At 48.3% G+C, this 21,257-nt stretch overlaps 1 protein-coding gene across 1 annotated transcript in view; it reads right to left on the minus strand.

Annotated features, from left to right (window-relative positions):
• Positions 1-18,043, minus strand: part of LOC147701016 (phospholipase A2 inhibitor and Ly6/PLAUR domain-containing protein-like) — a 773,169-nt gene extending 755,126 nt beyond the window's left edge. The window contains exons 1-2 of the mRNA XM_086929290.1: positions 18,019-18,043; positions 17,821-17,913 (exon numbers count right to left, since the gene is read on the minus strand). Of these exons, the coding sequence (XP_086785416.1) occupies positions 17,821-17,913; positions 18,019-18,043 (118 nt within the window). The remainder of the gene's footprint in view (positions 1-17,820; positions 17,914-18,018) is intronic.
• Between the last annotated feature and the right edge of the window lie 3,214 nt (positions 18,044-21,257).

Here is a 21,257-nt window from a genome sequence, read left to right on the forward strand (position 1 = left end):
TGCATCTGGCTACTAAATCAATTTCGATAGCTTTTCTGAAGATTAAAGCGACCCTGAAGTGACGCCAGAAACAAAGACTTTGAAAGAAAAAGCAACAGAACTCTTTCATCAACTCAAAGAAACCTATATTATTTCTCCATGGCTAGAATTTTGGATTGGGCTAGGTGTTTTTTTCCTCCTGCTTTGGCTCATCATGGTACTTTGGGAAAATTCATTGAGGGAAAATACAGTACAATGGACACAGCAAGTCAGAACATCAACTTAGTTCTGAAGCCTCACAAATCATCTCACATCGAGAAAAGATAACTATCATCAGTAAATGTCACAGCCATTCCAATACCCGGAGGGGTAGTTTGGGACAAGACAGACTACGAAATATATGGCCCGGTCGAGCTCTTGAAATATCCTCATCAGTTTAAGGTTTCGTTAAGTGACTTTGTAAAACCAAGTACATTCTCTGATGATTGGGACTTTAAAAGTATAAATGATATGATGTCGGATTTAGTTTTATCGGCAAAATTTACAGAACATGATTATTTGCAAGGTTCATCTAATTATGAACAGATGTACTGTTTTACTCATTATGCAGACCACTATTTACATAAATCTTCTCAACCTAGAAATGTTTTTAAATGTAACCAATGGGAACATTGTGCTACTCCACCTAAAAGCAGTTCAAAAACATTCTATGAGAAATTCCAATACTTCTCAGGGTTTAACACAAGTAATACAGAAACATTTTATTATAAACTGTTGGATAAAACAGGGACAAAAACCATGCTGACAAATACTGAATTGATATATTCAGAAGCATTTTATGAAAAAATGATTACATTTGGTTTTGATTTCTGGAAGAATAACATTGAAACAAAAACCATCTGGGGTACAAAAGATTGGCAGGTACAAGGCCTAGAAGCATTATTTCGAGCCTGCATGATCCCAGAACAAATAATGTTCTTGAATGACAATTCAAACAACGACCTGTCTTGGCCTAGCCAAGATTAAAGACCTTAACAAACCGTCTATTCCAAAGCCAATACCTGATAATGCAACCACAGATATTGAAATAGACGTATCCCAAATTTTAAATGAAAACAGAACACATCCTGATTGGAAAAAGTGGTTAATCTGGCCTACAGACATGAATAACTGTCAAGACAGATTCCTGAACAAATTACAGGGGTTAGAAATGACCAGACTGTGGAGGTCTGGATACTTCGGACCTTCTGTCCTACTATCAGGCCTCCCACTTGTTGGTTCTGAACAAGTGGTGGTACGACAATCACAACGATCCGGTGTACGCACTGGAACACTTCTTGATGGGTGAAGCCACGTTACATACGCTGTTGTACTCGGCCGGGCGGCGGAAGAAATTGCCGCAGGTCACTCAGGTGGTCTTCATGATCTGGAGACAGGCGCTGCACCGCATGGGCTGGTGTGGTAGGCTGACAGCGGAAACCCCATTATGAAACAACGGACTGCTCCCCGCACTGGCCTCGCTGTCGGGGTTTGGTGGCTGGGACTCCATTGGGATTTCGTCACTTGGTCATGTTCTTGCGGGGACTACCCTCAAATCCTTTCAAGACCTCAGCTCCGAATTCAACATGCCCAAGACCCAATTCTTTAAATATCTACAATTCCGCCATGCACTTGCACCGAGTCTGGTGGGGCTGGACCAGCTTCCTGAATTTAGCCCTGTGGAAGCTAAGCTCTTCATGGAGATCTGGGTATGAAAGACTCCAAAATATACCAAACGCTTGCCACTCATTGCTCCTCTTCTCTCCTGTCGTTGAAGGCCTCCTGGGAGACGGGTATTGGCCCTTTGGATGAGGATGACTGGAGGGAGGCCCTGGAGTCCCCCCTCCCCCGTGGGGCTGCCATAGCTGTGCAACTCCGGTTCATACAGTTCAAATACCTACATAGGGCCTATTAGACCAGAGAGAGACTGTGGAAGGCTGTCCTCATTGCTACCCCGGAATGCCTGCGCTGTGGGACAGAGAGGCACGCTGCTACATACCGTGTGGTCCTGTGTGGGTCTGACCCGATTCTGGAATGGGGTGTGGAATTGTTTGTCAGAGGTACTGGGGTGGGACCTTCCTCGTACGCCCTTCCTCGTACGCCCAGGTTGGGTCTTCTGCATGTCCTGGAGAATGTAGGTGGAAACATTTACAAGCGTCACCTCCTGTTGCTGGGCCTAGTCGTGGCCAAGCAGGATCTGGCGAGGGCATGGAAGAGCGACCGTGCTCCCCCACTTAGCGCCTGGAAAGCAGGCTTGGACTTTCTCATGGGGTTAGAATTGCCTGTGATTGAGGCCAGGGGATGCCCCCGGAAACACTACAAGATCTGGAAGCGGTGGGCGGATTACAGGGGGTTGACCTTGGAGCCCCCAATTGACTTAGATGATGGACTGCCTGCCGATGGTGACCTCGGGGCCTAGGAGGGTATTTGATGCCTACTGTGCTCTAACTGTATACTGCAGCTGAAAGTGAACACGTGCGCTGGGTTAGGGTGGGATAAGGGGTGGGCAGCAGGGGGGTTTTGGGGTAGTTGGCGGGGTAATGGGGTGTGGGAGGGGGACAATTTAAGCGTTTAGGCTATGTATATATCCTGCTACATGTTTGCCATTGACAGTGTCCTCCTGATTGTGGAGAACTGTACATATGCTATGCCTAAACATTTAATAAACGCAGTTGTGAAAAAAAATGACCAGACCAGACCCTAGATACTCCCAGAGACAACATCCAGGGATAGTAACAACATACAGTGTAGGGAAACTTTGCCTTGAATGGCTACAAACATCCACACTGGCACAAATTAAGCAACACTTGTCTTTACTTAAAGATGGTGCTGACTTGCGAGATTTCATAATGGGACCACGCAAACAGCGTCAAAAACGTTTCATAGCAGCCAGTATATATGCTGCATACAACGAGGCATGGAAAGAGCCTCAAATTGAAACAGCAAAGAAAATACGAGAAATTGATCGTATTCATTTGGAAAGATCACTTTCTGTTGTGGACAATGCGTTAATGACTCTGTCCTCCAGAATATATTCACTGGATAGTATTGCATCATCTGCTATTGATATAATAGACCAGGACTTGCTAATGTTACAACATGGCCAGTCCCAATTACGTTCTATCTTTTTAATCAACACAACGTCATTGTTTTCCATCTTTAACCTTACTGATAAACAAATCAGTTTGGCACAAAAAGGAGCAGACTATACAATCCTGAGCATCGAAAAACTTGAGAGATTACCATTGACAATGTCAGAAAGACCTGTCATTGAATGGATAATACACAGGATTATCACAATTCCGATAACAACTTTCCAGTTTAAAAATTGCCTTGAGTATATACCAGCAGGCCAGTATGAAAGGTTGGGTAAAGGATACATTAATTCATCATGGAAATTACCTTATACACATACATGTTACAGTGACAACAACAAAAATGTATTTCTTAGTGGTAATAAGTGTAAACAATCACTAAGCTGTATACTTTTGTGCGAAGGTATTAACTTGCTTGGGGCCCGTGAGGGTACTTCGAATAACTTTTCATGCCACCAGCACGGCACACCTGCAACACAGATAGAGCCATTCTTTAGGCAACTTTCTAACGGGAGTTACGTTCTAATAACGGATCACAGCTGTTGTGGCTTGGTGCCAGGGAAAGCATATCTCTTCAGCGTCAGCTCCATGGACACTTGCTGTATGCAAGCATTGTATCCAAACGGCCCTGGAGACTCAGTGGCTACGATTTGGCCTCCTTTGAATATCTCTTCTATAGGAATTGATACTTTAAGCAGAATGAAGTCTGTGCTTTTGCAGACAATAGTGCCCATCAGGTCATCAAAAGAGACGTATGATCTCCAAGTTGCAAGGACAACTGCAGGGATACATACACTTTTATCAACAAATTGCCCGGTGCATTTCACAGAAATGCTCACCCAAATCCTAAATATGTCGAATGCCAGTGGTATCTCGAATGTATTTAAGACAATTTTTTCGGGACTGTTAACACCCTTCGAAGCAGTCCTGGGCATCTTTCCCAATTTTGTCCATTCGGTCTTTGGGGGCCTACCACTACTTTTGGGACTCGTAGAAGGTATTTTATTTTTGAACCTCCTGCTCCGATATGGCAAACCAAAACGCAGACATGACTCCGGCAAGGATGGAAGAAACAATCCTAGCAATACGCTACCGGGACCGCATAACTGAAGTCCTTGGTCTAGCCCCGCTACGCGATCTGAATATGACCTGGTTTCTTTCATTTAGACCTATATGGCAGACCTGCATCTTACCTGTGCTTCGATGTATGCTATGCGGAGAGGAATGCATGTTAGACACCTGTCTTGCACTACAATCAGCAGTACCAATGGATGTCGATACTTTGCTAAGTCCAGTAACGGCTCACGCATCGTGTTGTCCCCAGTGGTTACCAATCCTGATGACGGCATTCGTTGAGACTCCTGCGCTACGATTAGGTGGTGGCAGTGAAGCAAGAAATGAAAGCAACATCACCCAGGTACGACCTTCTGTGAGCATTGCTGATCCTGAAATCGATGATAGCAATCATTCTCACAACTGCCAAGTTACAGCATTATCAAACTTGGTCGAACTGTCACCTGAATATGTAGACCAATTCTTTGCAAGCCTGTCTGAAATGATGTTCTCCCCTGAACAGAAACAATAACTTTTTGGAAAACAATCCGGCACACAGCGTTCCCATGAACTCTGAATTCGGCCTTCAGCTTTGATAAACAAAAGCTACTGAAAAGGGTTTGGAACTATTTTTTGCACTGCTCACCATGAAATTATTTTTTCCAAAATATTTACCTTTTTTCTGGCACACGTTCTTTGCTTAAAGTAGAACTATTCATAAAGAACAGAACTTCTATTTTTTATGTTTAAAGTATTTTATTGAATGAGTACAGAGAAAGAAAATTAAACATACAGGCAAAAATGATTGCGCAGTACCCCAGGAGGTTATCCAGATGAGTACGCCGTGCATTAGATCCATGCAGCGTAGCCTCCTTCAGCGAAGATTCAGCAAATACTATTATAATACAAAACAAAGATGGTGCAGTCTCTCTATACACTTTCACATTTTGCAAAACTACCCCCCCCCCAATGCCCACGCCCCCCCTAGGCCCCAAGTCCCTACCCTCCCCATCCTGAGTCTGTCCTTCCTTGTACATCATGCCCACAACGCTGCCCATCGGTCTACCCATACACAGATAGTGAGTTCTCAGGCCGTGTGTGCCATAGGCAGAGTGAGCCTCAGCAGTCTGAGATACCTTGGACATGTGAGCTCCCTGAATTCTGTGGTTAGTAGAGCATGGAATGGTTGCCACAGTTCCTCAAATTGTTCCACTTCCCCCGCCACCATAAGTGATAGTTTTTCCATACCCAGGACATGCCACAATCTTTGAAGCCAACCCACGGTAGAGGGGATGACAGTCGAGCGCCAGTGTATTAAAATGTTTTGCACCGCTGTGCCCAATGCTATTGCTATCTGTCTTCCCCTACGCGACTTCAAGGGGTACATCAGCCCATTTGGGAGGCCTAACAGTGTGTAAGCTGGGAGGCGGGGGAGCTCTATACCAAAGTGTGTGTCAATCTCATCAAGCACCTCTTTTCAGTAGGACTCTAGCAGGGGACAGTCCCATAGTACATGTGTCAAGGTGCCTATCTGTCCACACTCTCGCCAACAGGTGTTTTCAACATTATGATTCATCTCGTGTAATCTTTCTGGAGTATAGTACCAATAAGTTGATACTTTGGTGAACGTTTCAGTGAGCCCTATATGGTATGCAGAATGCCTAGCCCGATACGAGATCTGGTCCCATTCTTTATGGCTCAGCGTCCTGCCTAGTTCTCGATTCCACCGCTCCCTGCCTGGGTTGTGAAAGTGGAAGGGTGGCGGCTGCAACAGTTTGTAAAGATCAGAGATGTGCTTAGTGTCGGACGTGCGTGTGATCAGCTACTTCTCGTACGGTGACAACCTTCTGTCCGCCAACTCCCGCACCTGTGGTTGTAACGCCCAATGCCTCACCTGTCAGTAACGCATCTCGTCCAATTCAGACAACCGGAATTCCTCTTCTAGGCTCCGAAAAGGTAGAACCCCAGTCGGGTCATACAGTTGTGAGCGCGCCCTGCAACCGGCTGTGCGCCAGTGCGTGAAGGCCCCTGGTTCTATCCCTGGTGTAAAGTCCGGGTTGTCCACTATTGGCGTAAATGGGGAAGGGAACGTAGTGAGTTCGTGGACCCTGCAAGTGGCGTCCCACACTTTTAGAGGGACCCGCGTGACAAAGGATGCATAAAGATTAGGAGGGCGGTGAGCCCTACGCAGAAAGGGTACCTTCTGTAGTGGGCGACCTGCAACTGCCTGGTCCTGGAAGAGCCAGGGCTTGTCTGACTCCCACCTACTCCACTCCACCAGATACCGCAATTGCGCCGCTTGAAAGTACTTGCGCAGATCCAGGACGCCCAGTCCCCCCGACTCCGGAGCCAACATCGTGAGAACTCTAATTCGAGGTTTGCGACCCTGCCAGATGAAACGGGCCAGGTCTGCTTGAGTCTGCTGGATCCATCCCTTAGGCGGCTGTAGTGGCAGTGCCCGAAACAGATACAAAACCTGGGGGAGGATTGTCATCTTAACCGCCGCCACTCTGCCAAGCCATGATATTATGCCCTTGCCCCATGTACCCAGCTCCTCCATGATCTTTTTACTTAGAGCCTCATAATTAGCTTTCTCTGTTGCTGGTAACGTGGGGGCTAACAGTATACCTAGGTATTGTACTTGGTGCGACGACCAGTGCATAGGGAAGAGCCCCTGCAGCTCGGAACGAGTGGCAGCCGTTAGAGAAAGATCCAAGGCCACCGACTTCCCCATGTTCATGCGGAAGCCAGCCACTGACGAAAATGCCTCCAGTTCGCTAATACACGCTGGGAGAGCTCTCCTCGGATGGTCCAGGGAGAAAATCACGTCATCCGCATAAAGGCTGACTGTATGGACATATCCACCCATTTTCACACCTGTCGCGTCCGGGTTTTGGCGTATCCGCTGGGCGAATGGTTCCATGTATAAGGCAAAGAGAAGTGGCGACAGCGGGCAACCCTGTCTGGTTCCTCTCTCGATGTCAAATCCCTGGGAGTTACAACCGTTCACCCGCACCACCAGAGTTGGAAACCTATAGTAGTTAAATACCATAGTGCTGAACTTTTCTCCAATCCCCATTCTCTCCAACACTCTCTCCAAATAGGGCCAGTGCACCCGGTCAAACGCTTTCTCCGTGTCGACAGATAGCAGCATTCATTCCCCCGGGATTCTGGAGGCTTTCTCCAAAATGTGGACTAACCGCTTGGTGTTATCCACCGTTTGCCTCCCCGGTATGAAGCCCGCTTGGTCCAATTCTACCATTCCCGGCAGGTGGAGTGCCAACCTTGCCGCCAGGATCCCTGTATATAATTTTAGGTCAACATTGAGGAGAGAGATCGGCCGATATGAACTGCATTTGGTCCTGTCCTTTCCAGGTTTGGTGATAACTGACACTGTCGCCTGTAGGAGATCGGATGGAATGGCTCCTGAGATGGAAAAGGAATTAAAGAGTCTGGTTAGAATGGGCGCCAGTACGTCACTGAACGTCTTATAAAAGAGAGCGGAGTACCAGTCAGGGCCCAGGGCCTTGCCATGCTTAAGTCTGGAGATGGCTGTAATCACCTCACCAACTTATCCGATCTGCCAAGAAAGCCGCATTCAAAGACCGACTAGACAACAACGCCCACAACAGTAAGGAATTATTCAACATCGTCAAAGAATTTACCAACCCCTCAGCCAACTCCAACGACATCACCCCATCTCAAACCCTCTGCGACTCCCTAGCTTCGTTCTTCCACAACAAAATCGCAGACATCCACAACAGCTTCGACAACCAACCCGGAGACCAACCCACCCAACCATCTGCAGAACCTTCACCCCCCTTGAACATCCTTAATGACTGGAACCTTATCTCCACTGAGGACACCATCCACTTGATGAACTCCATCCACTCAGGATCCCCCACAGACCCCTGCCCTCACCACATCTTCAACAAAGCAGATTCCATCATAGCACCACATCTCCGAGACGTCATCAACTGCTCCTTCAACTCCGCCACCTTCCCGGAAAGCTGGAAACACGCAGAACTTAGCGCCCTTCTGAAAAAACCCACAGCGGACCCCACCGAACTCAAAAACTACCGCCCCATCTCGCTCCTTCCATTCCCGGCCAAAGTCATCGAGAAAGCCGTCAACAACCAGCTCGCCGCCTTCCTCGAAACCAACAAATCCCTCGACTCCTCACAGTCAGGCTTCCGAGCCAAACACAGCACGGATACCGCCCTTATCGCAGCAACAGAAGCCATTCGAACTCTACTGGACAATGGAGACACAGTCGCCCTCATCCTCCTAGACCTCTCCGCAGCCTTCGACACAGTCTGCCATAGCACCCTTCTACAGCGCCTCAGAAACATCGGAATCCAAGGAAAAGCACTGGAATGGATCACCTCGTTCCTCACCGGAAGAACCCAGAGAGTCCGCCTCCCACCATTCAAATCAGAAGCTACTGAAGTCATCTGCGGCGTGCCACAAGGGTCCTCCCTCAGTCCCACCCTCTTCAACGTATACATGAGCCCCCTCGTGGCCATCGCACGCCAACACAACCTCAACATCATCTCCTACGCGGATGACACTCAACTGATCCTATCACTCACCAAAGACCCTAACACCGCCAAAACCAACCTACATGAAGGGATGAAAGAAGTAGCCGAGTGGATGAAGCACAGCCGTCTGAAACTGAACTCAGACAAAACAGAAGTCCTTATCTTAGGTACCTCTCCCTCCGCCTGGGATGACTCCTGGTGGCCAGAGGCCCTTGGAAAAGCACCCATCCCGACAGACCACGCACGGAACCTGGGCGTCATCCTGGACTCCTCACTCTCTATGAACAGACAAGTCAACGCCGTTTCATCATCTTGCTTCAACATTCTTCGCATGCTCAAAAAAACATTTCGCTGGATCCCCACCGAAACCAGAAAAACGGTCACCCATGCACTGGTTACAAGCCGCCTGGACTACGGAAACACCCTATACGCCGGTATCACCGCAAAACTCCAGAAAAAACTCCAACGAATCCAGAACGCATCAGCTAGACTCATACTAGACATCCCGCGTAAAGACCACATCTCCAGTCACCTGAAAAACCTCCACTGGCTCCCCGTCAATAAGAGGATTACTTTCCGCCTCCTAACCCACGCACACAAAGCACTTTACGAACTTGGACCCGAATGCCTCAACACACGACTTTCCTTCTACACCCCCTCCCGCCAACTACGTTCCACCAACCAAGCGCTTGCTACCATACCTCGAATCAATAAAACCACCATGGGAGGTAGATCCTTCTCCTACCTCGCAGCTAAAACCTGGAACTCACTCCCCACTCACCTTCGTCTCACTCAGAACCACCTAGCATTCAGAAAGCAACTTAAAACTTGGATATTCGACAAGTAATTCCCCACCCTTCTTCAAGCGCCTTGAGACCCTCCGGGTATGTAGCGCGCTATATAAATCTTTTTGACTTGACTTGACTTGACTATCTGAGCGTCGTCAGAAACCACCACTCCGTCTCCAGCCTCAATCTCTTTCACCCGACGACACTGGTGAGACTCTCTCAATTAATGCGCTAGAAGTCGACCACACCTGTCCCCTCAAGTGTAATACGCATGCCGCAACCTCAGTGCCGCATATTCGGCCCTATCCATGTCCAACGCTGACAGGACTTTCCTCGCCGCCTTCAACTGCTTCCAAATTCTAGGGGCCCCCGTACGGCGGTGCACCTGCTCAAGTGGTAATGGTAAAAGTGCTTATAGAGCGCTAACATTCATCCTGGAAGGATATCATGGCGCTAAAATTGACAGTGTACGTGTAACTGGTGGTTATTGACGGAAATATTGTGGTTTATTGGGTCTTAGGGAAGTTCGTTAGGCAAGTTCCCGGACCTTTTGCGTCAGTTCATCACGTTTCTGACGGCGTTCCCTATTCTCTGCTGAGGAGACAGCAAAGAATTCACCCCTCAGGACCGCTTTGAGCGCTGCCCATTGAGTAGCCAGCGAGGTCTCTCCGTTGTCATTATAAGCCTGGTAGTCTTTGATCGACTGTTATGCGTGTCACCACCGTTTTCTTATGCAAGAGTGTATCTCTGAGTGGCCACACCTCACGGGGAGCCTGTGTCGACGGCAGCGTGAAGACGCCCGAAACTGGTGCGTGATCCGACAGAGAGAGGACCCCAATTTCAGATGCTGTGGCAAAGTCCCGGACTGGCCCAGTGACAAAGATATGAGAATAGTAGGAATAGTCCCTACCTGGGGGTGGAGGTGGCGCCATAGATCATGGAGATCAAGATCCGCTAATTGACCCTTTCCATTATGCGGCAGTTCCCCTGTCTGCGGGTATCGTTGTGTTGATCTGTCCATAGAGGAATCGAGCACCATGTTCAGGTCCCCCCCTATGATGATAAGCCTGTCTGGGGAAGCTGTTATGTCCACAAGTGCAGAGTGAAGGAAGCGCTCCTGATGGTCATTCGGGCTATATACTGTCCCTATAGTGCGCGTCAGTGACCCCAGTTTGAACCTGTACGCCAACAGCCTCCCTTTCTGTTCTGAGAGTCTGTGGAGAACCTCCTCTCTGAAGGACCCAGACACCAAGATTGCCACCCCCGCTGTTTTAGAGTTGTTCGATAAGAAAAACTGTGTGGGGAACTTGCGTGAGCGCATCCTATGGCAGTCCCGCGTCAGCAAATGAGTCTCCTGCAGAAGGCAGATGTCCGCCTGCGAACTCTCTAGTAGAGACAAGATAGCTTTTCTTTTAACCGGATTGTTGAGCCCCTTAACGTTCAGGGTCACCACTTTAAGGGTCACCATAATTAATCAAACCAAAGTGGCAAGAGCAAATGAGCAACAGCTGTAGATGGTATAGCCGTGGCCAGATGAATCCGGGAGCCCCCTTCGGGGCAGCATGTACACACCAAGAACACTGGATGGAGCCCCCCACCCCTACCCTCAACCTTCTCCCAACTCCCCGACCCCGAACCCCACACCCCGCCAAAAACTCCCCAACCGCCTCACACCGTCCCCCCCTTGCAAACCACAACCAACCCCACCCCAACTGTTCCCCTCTGTCCCCCCCCTTCCTCCAGTCGGGCCCAAAGACCCATTGTCCCAGTCCAGTCCCGGATGGACAAGTCTGTGGAAAAGTATTCAAGTGGATGTCCGGCCACAACCCACTCACCCTCCACCCCCTCTCCCCCGGATCCCCAAACCTGCTATGTCAGTGGTGCTTCATTGATCTCCCCCCGGAGTTCACTCAAGCTGTCAAAGCGACTTCGCCGGTCGCAGTGGACCTGTCCACCTCCTGGTTCGCCTCTGCCATGTCCGCTCTGAAGTGGGCGAGTCGGTCGTGCTGAGGACGCAGATGGGCGTCTCCGGGTCACCGACTGCCAACCATCCCTGGTAGTGCGACGTCTACGGGGAGTAGGCACTGCATAGTCTGTCGCGGTGATCCCCAAGACGCTACAAACATCCTGCAAAGAGCGAAGCTGGTGGAGTGTTCCATTCCACCTGAAGATGAGCCGGAAAGGGTGGCCCCAGGAATATTGCGTGTCGTGGTCCCTCAGGAAGTCTGTGGCGATTTTGAAAGCTTTGCGCTTCTGAAGCGTGATCACCGAGAGATCTTGAAAAAGGGCGATCCGGTGTCCCCTGAAGCTTAGGGACTGCTGCCGTCGAGCCTCACGGAGAATCCGCTCCTTCAAAGGATAGTCCGGCAGGAAGGCCAAGACATCCGGCGGGTGCGCCGAGGCCCGGCGCGGCGGTCCCACCCTGTGTGCTCTGTCTATCCTAATGACAAAGTCTGTCTGCTCACCCAAAATCCCTCTGAAGAGGTCCTGCAGGTAACCTGTCGCGTCCTCACCCTCTTCTCCGGATGGGACGCCACGGACCCTAATATTGTTCCGGCGAGAACGGTTTTCAAGATCCTCATTGTGTGCTTGGAGGTCAAGCTGCTGGTCTTGCAGGCGCAGGACCTCCTGCTGTAGTTGCATTATCTCCTCGTCCCTGGTATGTCCCGCCGCCTCTACCGTGGCCACTCTCTCGCCCAATCCATCGACCTTTCTGCGCACCTCCCGCACTTTTCCGGCCACCTCCTGTTTCAGTGCTTGGAAATCGTTCCTGAACGAGCTAAAGAGAGATTCCAGGAAAGACCTGGTCACTGGGGGCTCACCACCCACTGCCCCCTGGGAGCTGCTCGCGGGGCTCGATGATTGCTGCCACCTATCTTGCCTCGCCGGGCCCCTCGTTAGCATATCCTGCAGAGTTCGATCTCCCTTCTTGTTTCCTCTGTTGCCAGCCATGACACCTCCACAAGTGCACACTTGGGGCAGCCCCAGGAAAAGCTAATCCGGCCCAGTCCCGTAGGGGGTTAGAACTGCGGTGTCTCTCCTCGTCTCACCAAGCCCCTCTCCCCGGGAGTCGGGAGCGTGTCCCAGTGGTGTGGCTGTAGGGCGCCAGGATCAGGCAAACCACACCGGCCACTCCCTGTGAGGCACCGGCCTAGCGGGAGCGCTGAGACTCGAAGGAGAGTGTAATAGTGTAATAGTGTCCTATCCACTCACCGGGCTCCGGCACCCCCGCTGTGCTTCTCCACCGCTACTCCGTTGATTCGGGGTTCACAAATCGGTGATTTCCGATCTTTCACAGAGACCGGCGCGCTCTTTCGGGCTCCCGCTCGTTGGCCTTTTGCCGCGAGTGTCCTGTCGCCAGACCAGAGTCCTGATGTTACTCCCGGGTTCGCTCGGGCGTCTTCTCCTCACGACTGCACACCATCAGCTCTGCCCCCCGGCCAAATATGGCGGGCCATCGGTATGATTCAGGCAGCCACGACGGTCTCCAGCCCCCTCCTACGACCCCCGAACACCTGGGCCTCTCCCTTGCTCGGCCCTCCGTGACAGTTCAGACTTTATGGGGCTGCGTGTGTTCGGCGCTCAGGCCGCGGTCCCAGGCTTGCGCTTTTGCTTCTCCGCTGCCTGCCTAGCGTGAGCTCTGTCTGCCACCTCCCAGCCTTCTTCAGCGTGCAGTCCAAACTTGAGTCCCGATGCTCAGTGGGGCTCGGCTACCATCCAACATCGGCCACCGTCGCCGCCCCGAGGTCCAGGCTTCAGAAACGGCCGGAGGAATTCTTGGACTAGGCCGCGTCCCCGGTCTCTCTTAGTTAAATCAGCTTGCCGGGACTCCGCCTCTGTCCTCTCTTACAGTCGATCCCCGCTCCGCTCAGGGCGCCAGCACACTCCTGTGTTCCACTCGAGGCCACACCAACAGCCGCCACTCACCACTTCTGGGCCAAAGAGGAGTTCCACCGCTGCCCCACCAGGGAGAGAGCGCTGCGGTGCTCCGGACAGCCGCCAAGTAGGCCGCTAAGATGGCAGACCCTCGGCGTCACTAATCTCAAAAACTCCAAAAGGCAGTTCAAACGCAGCTCCGGGGGTCAGCAGAAGTGCGGACTCTGGTGTCTCTGCATCCGCCGTCACCCCAGCGCGAAACGGGGGGAGATCGGCAGCTTTTTCACTGTCTTGGGATCCGCAGTCGGAGCTCACAGAGAGTGCATCCGCTCACCTCGCCATCTTGGCCACGCCCTTCCAGAACTTCTATTTTTAATAGATCTAGAGACAAAATATTACCTCAGCCTCTAGCACATTTTACAGCAATTGTAGTTATATGTGATGAAATAATCTTGCCCTTCTTTTCTGTATTTAGAGACATTTCATGTGTAATTTTTCGCAAAATCGTTCAACTGAATATATATGCAAAAAAAAATATGAATGATTACTCTGCTTGATAATGTACAGTACCTATTATCATTTTCATGTTTTTCATGTACACCATTTCAAATGCAAAATGTATTTTGGGGTGGGTAGGAATACACATGCAATTTATTGCTTACGTTTTTAGTAATTTGATGGATATAAATTTGTGGAGTGGGTGATGTGTTTTATCTAGGACCCGGATAAATATTGTGACCTCATGCCCCTATACGGCTATAATAAATACATATCCCTATATTGGCATAATAATCAGAGCCATATTTCAGTAACTCGCCTCTGCAGTCCATGACACAGCAGAAGCCACTTCCTTAGATTCCTAGATAGCACACAGAGTTCTTTCGACATACCAAACCCCCAGCAACCTGGGAAAGCCCGCTTGTTTTGTTTTGATTAGTAATAGAACTCCTGCGAGCACTGTAAGAACGACCAGTTCTTAGAGACATCTTTATTGACGTCTTATGTCCAAAAACTTACGTCAAACTCGGCACCTTTCAGGTAGAAATATACCAACGTTGCCTTAAGCAAACACACGGTGGTGAATACTGGAGCAGAACAGCTGTCCCCTTGCAGAGAGCCCAGCAGATGCGAGAAGCCCACGGACGCTGCCCCTCCTTGACGCGCTGAGAAAGACGCTGTCTTTTCTCCTGCCAAGAAAATCCAGCTCGGGCGTTTCCAGCCTACCCTTGCGGGTGACTGGGATATCAGGTCCTAGGAAGGAGATACCAGACCTCCTACATTCTATTCCAGAGGTACGGTGCTGACTAAACCCTTTGAGAGAATTCTTGCATCAAACTCTTGGCAAAACCAACTTAACTTAAACTGCTACTTACTTACTCCCCTCCACGTATTAGGCTTAGTTCAGGTACACCGGGGTAGGCGTAGTTAGAAGCACCAGTTGAGGTCGTTAGCCAATGTATATATGAATGTACATATTTTATTCATTTTAACTATCTTATGGCTAAGAAACCATATCAATGCTTTCACAGTATTATTTCGTAATACTCCTTTTACTGTACGCACTGTTCATAATAACAAGTCTTGCAATTGTGGCAATTCATTTCTCTTGCATGAGAAAGAAGACTGCTCAATAAATAATACCTTTTATTGAAAACGCCCGTCTCTCTATTTCTCTGCACCCTGGTAAAATTAAATATGCACAACTGACTGAGTGAAATAGCGGTCTATTGTTTCACACGACTCTAGAGATTGACTCTTATTCTGAGGAGCAAAGTTGTCATGTTTATGCGGTTGTCGGAAGCTCATTCCCTTCTTGTCTGAGCCAGGGAAGCTGATCACTTCCTATTCAGTCAAGAAAGTTTCCAGTGACCTCTGAGCTAGCTGGCGCAAACCTAAATTAAGTCTAACATAGTCAGTAGAGACCTAGAAGACCTCAGTCCTACGTCTACACTGCTGTTTATGTTATTCCAATGTGCAGCGCCTATAGGGAAAATAGGAACTACACTACACGTCGAGTTGACAAATGTCATGCACATATGCAGAGGCACACAAAAATCAGTCCATATTTTAATATAGGTAGTAACCAATGTAGTAATCAAAAGGAGTCCATAAGATATTTTTTTCTCTATATCTTCTTTTCTTCTCAAAATCCAAACACAAAACACACCGACTTTTTCAAGGCTAGATGATATAGGCAATGACACCCGGCACCTCAAGGAGCACCGTACTGGAGGTAAAAGTGTCAATGGGAAGATTTTATATGCAGAAGAGACCTCAGTGTCTGTAAGCAGGCGTCAAATTACAAACATCAGTCATACAACCATTCACATTGTTTGCGGGATCCTGAAAATAGAAATGGATTAAAGTCTCCAATGGTAAAGGATAGGCCTGTGGTCCACAGTTGTTACAACGAGTATCTGTACCTGCAGGCAAAAGTAATCCATGTGGAAGGTGCACGTCCAGATATTTTGTGTATTGTGGTTTCATAAAAAATGCCTGTACCTCCAGGAATACACAAAGTAATGTTGAATTCTATAACAGGGTCCAATATTAACGAGCACTTGTAACCAACTGTTGGTAATAAATATCTCCGACCTGCTGTACACAACGTTTAGACAACGCTGAATGCTATCTGGTAAACTAAACAAGTACTGTTGGTTAAAGTCGTGGAATACCACAGAGACCGACTTATCACCAAGCCCGGATAAGCCTGGAGCGACGGGGAACCGACATACGTCCTGTCTATTGCAAGCTCTACTTTTAGTCAATGGCTTTTATTTTTTTCTTACTGGATCATTGCTCTTCAAAAGGACAACTCTTTTCATCATTTATCTAACTCTAGTTGTTGTAGTTAGATTCGCACTTGCGAACTGTGGTCCCTCAATGGCACACAGCTATTGATGTTCATTTCGGATCGCTTAGTTTCTCCTTTCAAATTCCCCAGTTTCAGTATGGGGGATTTTTTCTACATCAGCTGTAGATGGGTCTCTATTCATATTGTAAGATTATGTACTAACATTGTGTTTCGTTAAGCTTCAAGGTTTGTTTTTCATATTTTATATCTGAGTCAACTTTATACTCTTTTGCTTGCTGAGGTTGTCTCAGGCAATTTGCATTACTCTGACTTTTTGGATGGCTATTGCTTTCCTTTGTGGTATAATGGCCTTTATGGTTACCATACTATTATAAAAACAAAACTGATTGTTTACCTGTGCACACCCTATTTCTTGCTTATTACAAAGTACTTAAATCTATTTTGCTAAAGATGCATGCTGTTTGGGGATAGGGCAGCCAGCCCAACTATGTAAATCAACAGCTAGTGGAAAACCACTGGTATGTCAACCGCACAGCTGAATTTAAAATATTGCAATTAACAAATTTTAAATCAGCAAACTTAAATCATTTCGGGAAGATTCCCTTCTTCAGGGGCGCTGTAAGAAAAAAGTGAATGAAAACAGTAAACATTTCATAAATTTCTTTTGATCATTCCAGTCCTAATATCACATAGCTTCATTTTATAGAAGATGCTAAAATCAACAATGGCCAAAGATTCCTGTAAGTACACTCAGATAAGAATACCTCATGCATCTACTCAAGGTCAAAAAGAAATGGATAGTACACCAAAGGAAAGCTGCCACCAAGTGCATATGAGTAGTATAAAGTTCCATGAAAGAAAACGATCATATTATTGATCCGAACAAGTGTATGCCCACTACTATGCTAGTGGCAATGTGTTCATTCTTAACTGCCATGTTTCCAAGCATCAATAAAAGAGAATAGAAGGACCCACTCACTGTATTTAAGATGTGTGGAAAGTATCCAAATGGGAACGTTGAAGCAGTTGTCATGACATCCCCATATGAAAAATGCAGGGATTTACCCATGGATAGTCTGATATACAGGTTTAGTGAAATGCTCAGGCTACTGCCACCTTACACTTGTGAAACCCAACGAGAATCTACTCACTGTGGTGAAATCACGTTCTCCGCCTCAAGGACGGTGTGGGCAAAAAAGGTTCTCTGTGAACAATAAGCATATAAGTGAGAGAACTGCACGTGCGTGCTTGCTTGTACGATGTAAAAAATAGAATTAGCCGAGCAGTACCTGTGTCTGTTAAAGGCGCCGACTTGGATGCATAAATGATGAGAAAATGCTGCACGATCTACAACAAGAAGTTAAGACTCTTAGCCTTATGCCAAACTTCTCGCTCTGGTCATCTTAGTACAACATGTATTTAAACTAAAATCTTGCATCATGACACTCACCTAAAATGTATCCACACAGCGTTAACCCATCACTACGTGTGGCGCCAACAAACTCAGTGGTGATGTAATGTATTACCGTACGATCTAAACCCAATGAGAGACTCCTTAGACAGATTCCTCACTACTCACGCTTACGTGTGTCTTTAGCTACCAATTCGTCTCTCTGATGTCATTAATCACTCACCATAAATAAATTTGCCGATAGAATCGCTATGCCACAATTTACGAGTCACTTGCTGCAAACTACCAGTAACCTCAGTTGAAGCTCGAACGCCCACTAATCAACATAAAAAACGTTCCGAACAAGTTCAGCCATCTTATAGTGGTGAATCCCACGTTTCAAACCACCAACAGCCACCGAAAACGTTCGAATGCCTATTACTCACAATTGAAAAAGGACTAAACATGTTCAGCCATCTTGTGGTGGTGAAAGAAGGTATAGAAAAAAACGATGTAGTCTAAACACAGATGCCAGGCGAAACTGTCATCTAAAGCGTAGAAAAGGTCTTCAAAAAGAGGTTAAAACTTAAAAAAAGACGAGATATCTACTTACTCGTGTGAAAATTGTAAAGAAACCACGTGCGACTGACAAAAATATGATATTTCAAGATAAGTGAAGGACTTAGTTATAGTCAAGTGTGATAACAACCCAAAATGAAACATCACCGCGAGCAGTGTATCGGAAACAAAAATTAATGTTAATGCAAAGAGAGTTGCATCAAATTGTAGCGGTCTAGTTGTTGTCACGTTGACGTGACGCAGGCGGCCATGTTGGCGCCGGGGTGCGCGCGCAGGCATTAGCGCGCCGAGCAACCTAGAGAGCAGAGCGCCGGCCGGCGCTCCTCGGACTAATTACCATACAGCTAAATAAATAATAGCGGTAAACCCACAACCTGCCTCGAGTGATTATTAGTAACTTTACAGTGGCGACGAGGTCGGGACAGAGACCAGACCGACGCGGGAGCACAGGAGAGAGCAACACTCCACGTGGCCCCCACGAGGCGAAGGAAGACACGCACGCAGGTCACCTGGCCCAAACTGAACACCAGATAGGCCTGCCTGGAGCGGAGGGGTCGTGGAAACGTCCTAGCCAACCACATTGGACGATCCGAGGTACGGAGCAACCCGAGGAGCGTGGCAGTGCCACAGCACAGCACATGAGCTGTAAATAGGCCACAGAGACAGCGCTATTCACAAACAGCCAAGAGCACACGTGCCACCTTCATACATAACCACGTACAGGGAGCGCTGCGCTGGCTACCAAGGAGGAGGAAGTGGGGTCTAGTAACAAGAGCCCCCAGAGAATCAAGCACACAGGAAACAACAACAACACTCCAGGCAGCCCCCCGAGTAAAGCCACCGACGGTACAAACGCCAAGGAAGTGAAGATGAGTACCCCGGCGGGGTATGCGATTGCACCTGTGCAATTCCTACCGAAACCCGGAGACCCACTGATGAAATGGGAGGACTGGAAGGAATATATAGACAATTTCATAGGGGTCCTGGAGGACGAAAATGAAGAAAAATTTACTCCTCAGAGAAAAAAACGCATCCTGCTACTAAATCTAGGCCCAGAAGGACTGAGGATATACAAGAGTCTTGTACCGAAGAAGAGAGAAGACACAGATGACGATGTGTATGCGCATGCAGTGGAGGACCTAGACGAACGATACCGCCCCACCATCTGTGTTTCAGTGGATAGATATAACTTCCAGCAAAGGAAACAAAAGGTGGGAGAAACCATCGAAGAGTATGTAGCAGCATTGAGAAAGCTGGCAGCCCCGTGTAAGTACGCACTGTGGGAAGACGAATTCATAAAAGACCAGGTGGTCATGCACACCACGAGTGCAAACGTACAAGACAAGCTGTGGGCGAGTGGGGACACCACACTCAAAGAAGTACTGGTCATAGTGAAGAGGGCAGAACTTGCAAAGAGGTGCGCTAATGCAACCAAGAAAGAGGCGGTCACCCCAACCATGGTGAACAGGATACAGGAAGAAGATCACCGCAAGGACCAAAGAAACAAACAACCTATAGCCAAAGGGACCAGCAGATGGCAAGGGAAACAAGCGAACAGCGAGAACAAGAAAACGTGCTACAGGTGTGGAAGTTGGTCCCATGAAGCCCACGACAGACGTTGTCCGGCATTCCGAGCCAAATGCCTGCACTGCGGAATCGTAGGTCACTACGAGAAGGTATGTCGGAAGAAACAACAGAAGGGAACGGTGAAATATGTTGACCAAAGCGAAGAAGACCTGGAGGAAGCCACAGAGGAAGAAGTGGTCACCGTCTTATGCATATACGATCAGGTGTTGAGCGTAGACGGCAAGAGATCAACCAAACCAGTCCTAGAGATGTCTATGGGCGGCATCACCATTTCGGTAGTGGCAGACACCGGATCCCCATTTACCATCGTACAGAGAGCAGTGTGGGAAGAAAAGTTCCAAACCAAGTTGGGCCCAGATCTGGAGAAACTAGACATACGGCCAGTCACCTATAATGGGGATCGCATTCCCATGTTAGGCTTCCGACACCTACTGTTTGAGTTCAGAGGCCGATCAGCGTGGGGCAAACTATATGTTGCCGAGAAAGGACCCTCCGTCCTAGGATGGCTAGACCAGGGCGATCTAGGCATAAAACTCGACCCAGGAGGGAAGGAACAAATTCTGCTCACAGAACAGGAGGAATGGCCGGACATGAACAGATGGAAGAAGAACTACCCGAAGGTGTTTGGGGGCACAGTAGGAAAAATGGAGAAATTTCAACATAAAATAGTGCTTAAGGAAGGAGCCACTCCAGTAGCACATAAAGTGAGAAATGTGCCCATTGCAGTGAGGGATGCCGTCCAGACAGAACTCCAAGATCTGGAGAAGAAGGGCATCATAGAACCCATTACCTGCGCCGAATGGCTGGCGCCCTTGGTGGTCGTAATGAAACCCAACGGGAAGGTCAGGCTCTGTGTGGACCTGAGAGAACTAAATAAAAACATAGTGGTGGAGAAATTTCCCCTTCCCAAGATAGAGGAGATGTTGGCCAAAACCAGAGGGGTTCAGTGGTACTCCACCATTGACCTTACCTCAGCTTACCACCAGATAGCTCTACACCCAGACAGCAAAAGCCTGACGTCGTTCATTACCCCGTTTGGGTGCTACAGATTTTGTCGCATGCCGTTCGGACTAGCCTCGGCGGCAGCAGTCTTTCAGAAGATGATGCACCAATTGTTCAGAGACTGCAAAGACGTACAGTACTTCCAGGACGATATTCTAGTGATGGGGAGAGATAGGAGAGATCATGACCGGAAACTAGAGAAAGTACTACAAACGCTGGAAGCCAAAGGTCTCACGGCAGAATGGTCGAAATGTCGGTTGGGACTGCAATCGGTAACATACTTAGGCCATGAAATTGGACAACAGGGGATCACACCCAAGACGGAGAACGTGAAAGCCATCGCTGAAGCACCGCCCCCCAAGAACAAGGAAGAAGTCAGGTCGTTCCTGGGAATGGCGGAGTACTATAGCAAGTTCGTGGTACATTTCGCCTCCAAGACCTACAACATGAGGATGCTGACCAGAGAGAGCACGGCATTTCAGTGGACACCGGAAGCCCAAGCAGAATTTGAAG

This window comes from Lissotriton vulgaris, chromosome 7 (assembly GCF_964263255.1).
Source record: "Lissotriton vulgaris chromosome 7, aLisVul1.2, whole genome shotgun sequence".
NCBI lineage: Eukaryota > Metazoa > Chordata > Amphibia > Caudata > Salamandridae > Lissotriton > Lissotriton vulgaris.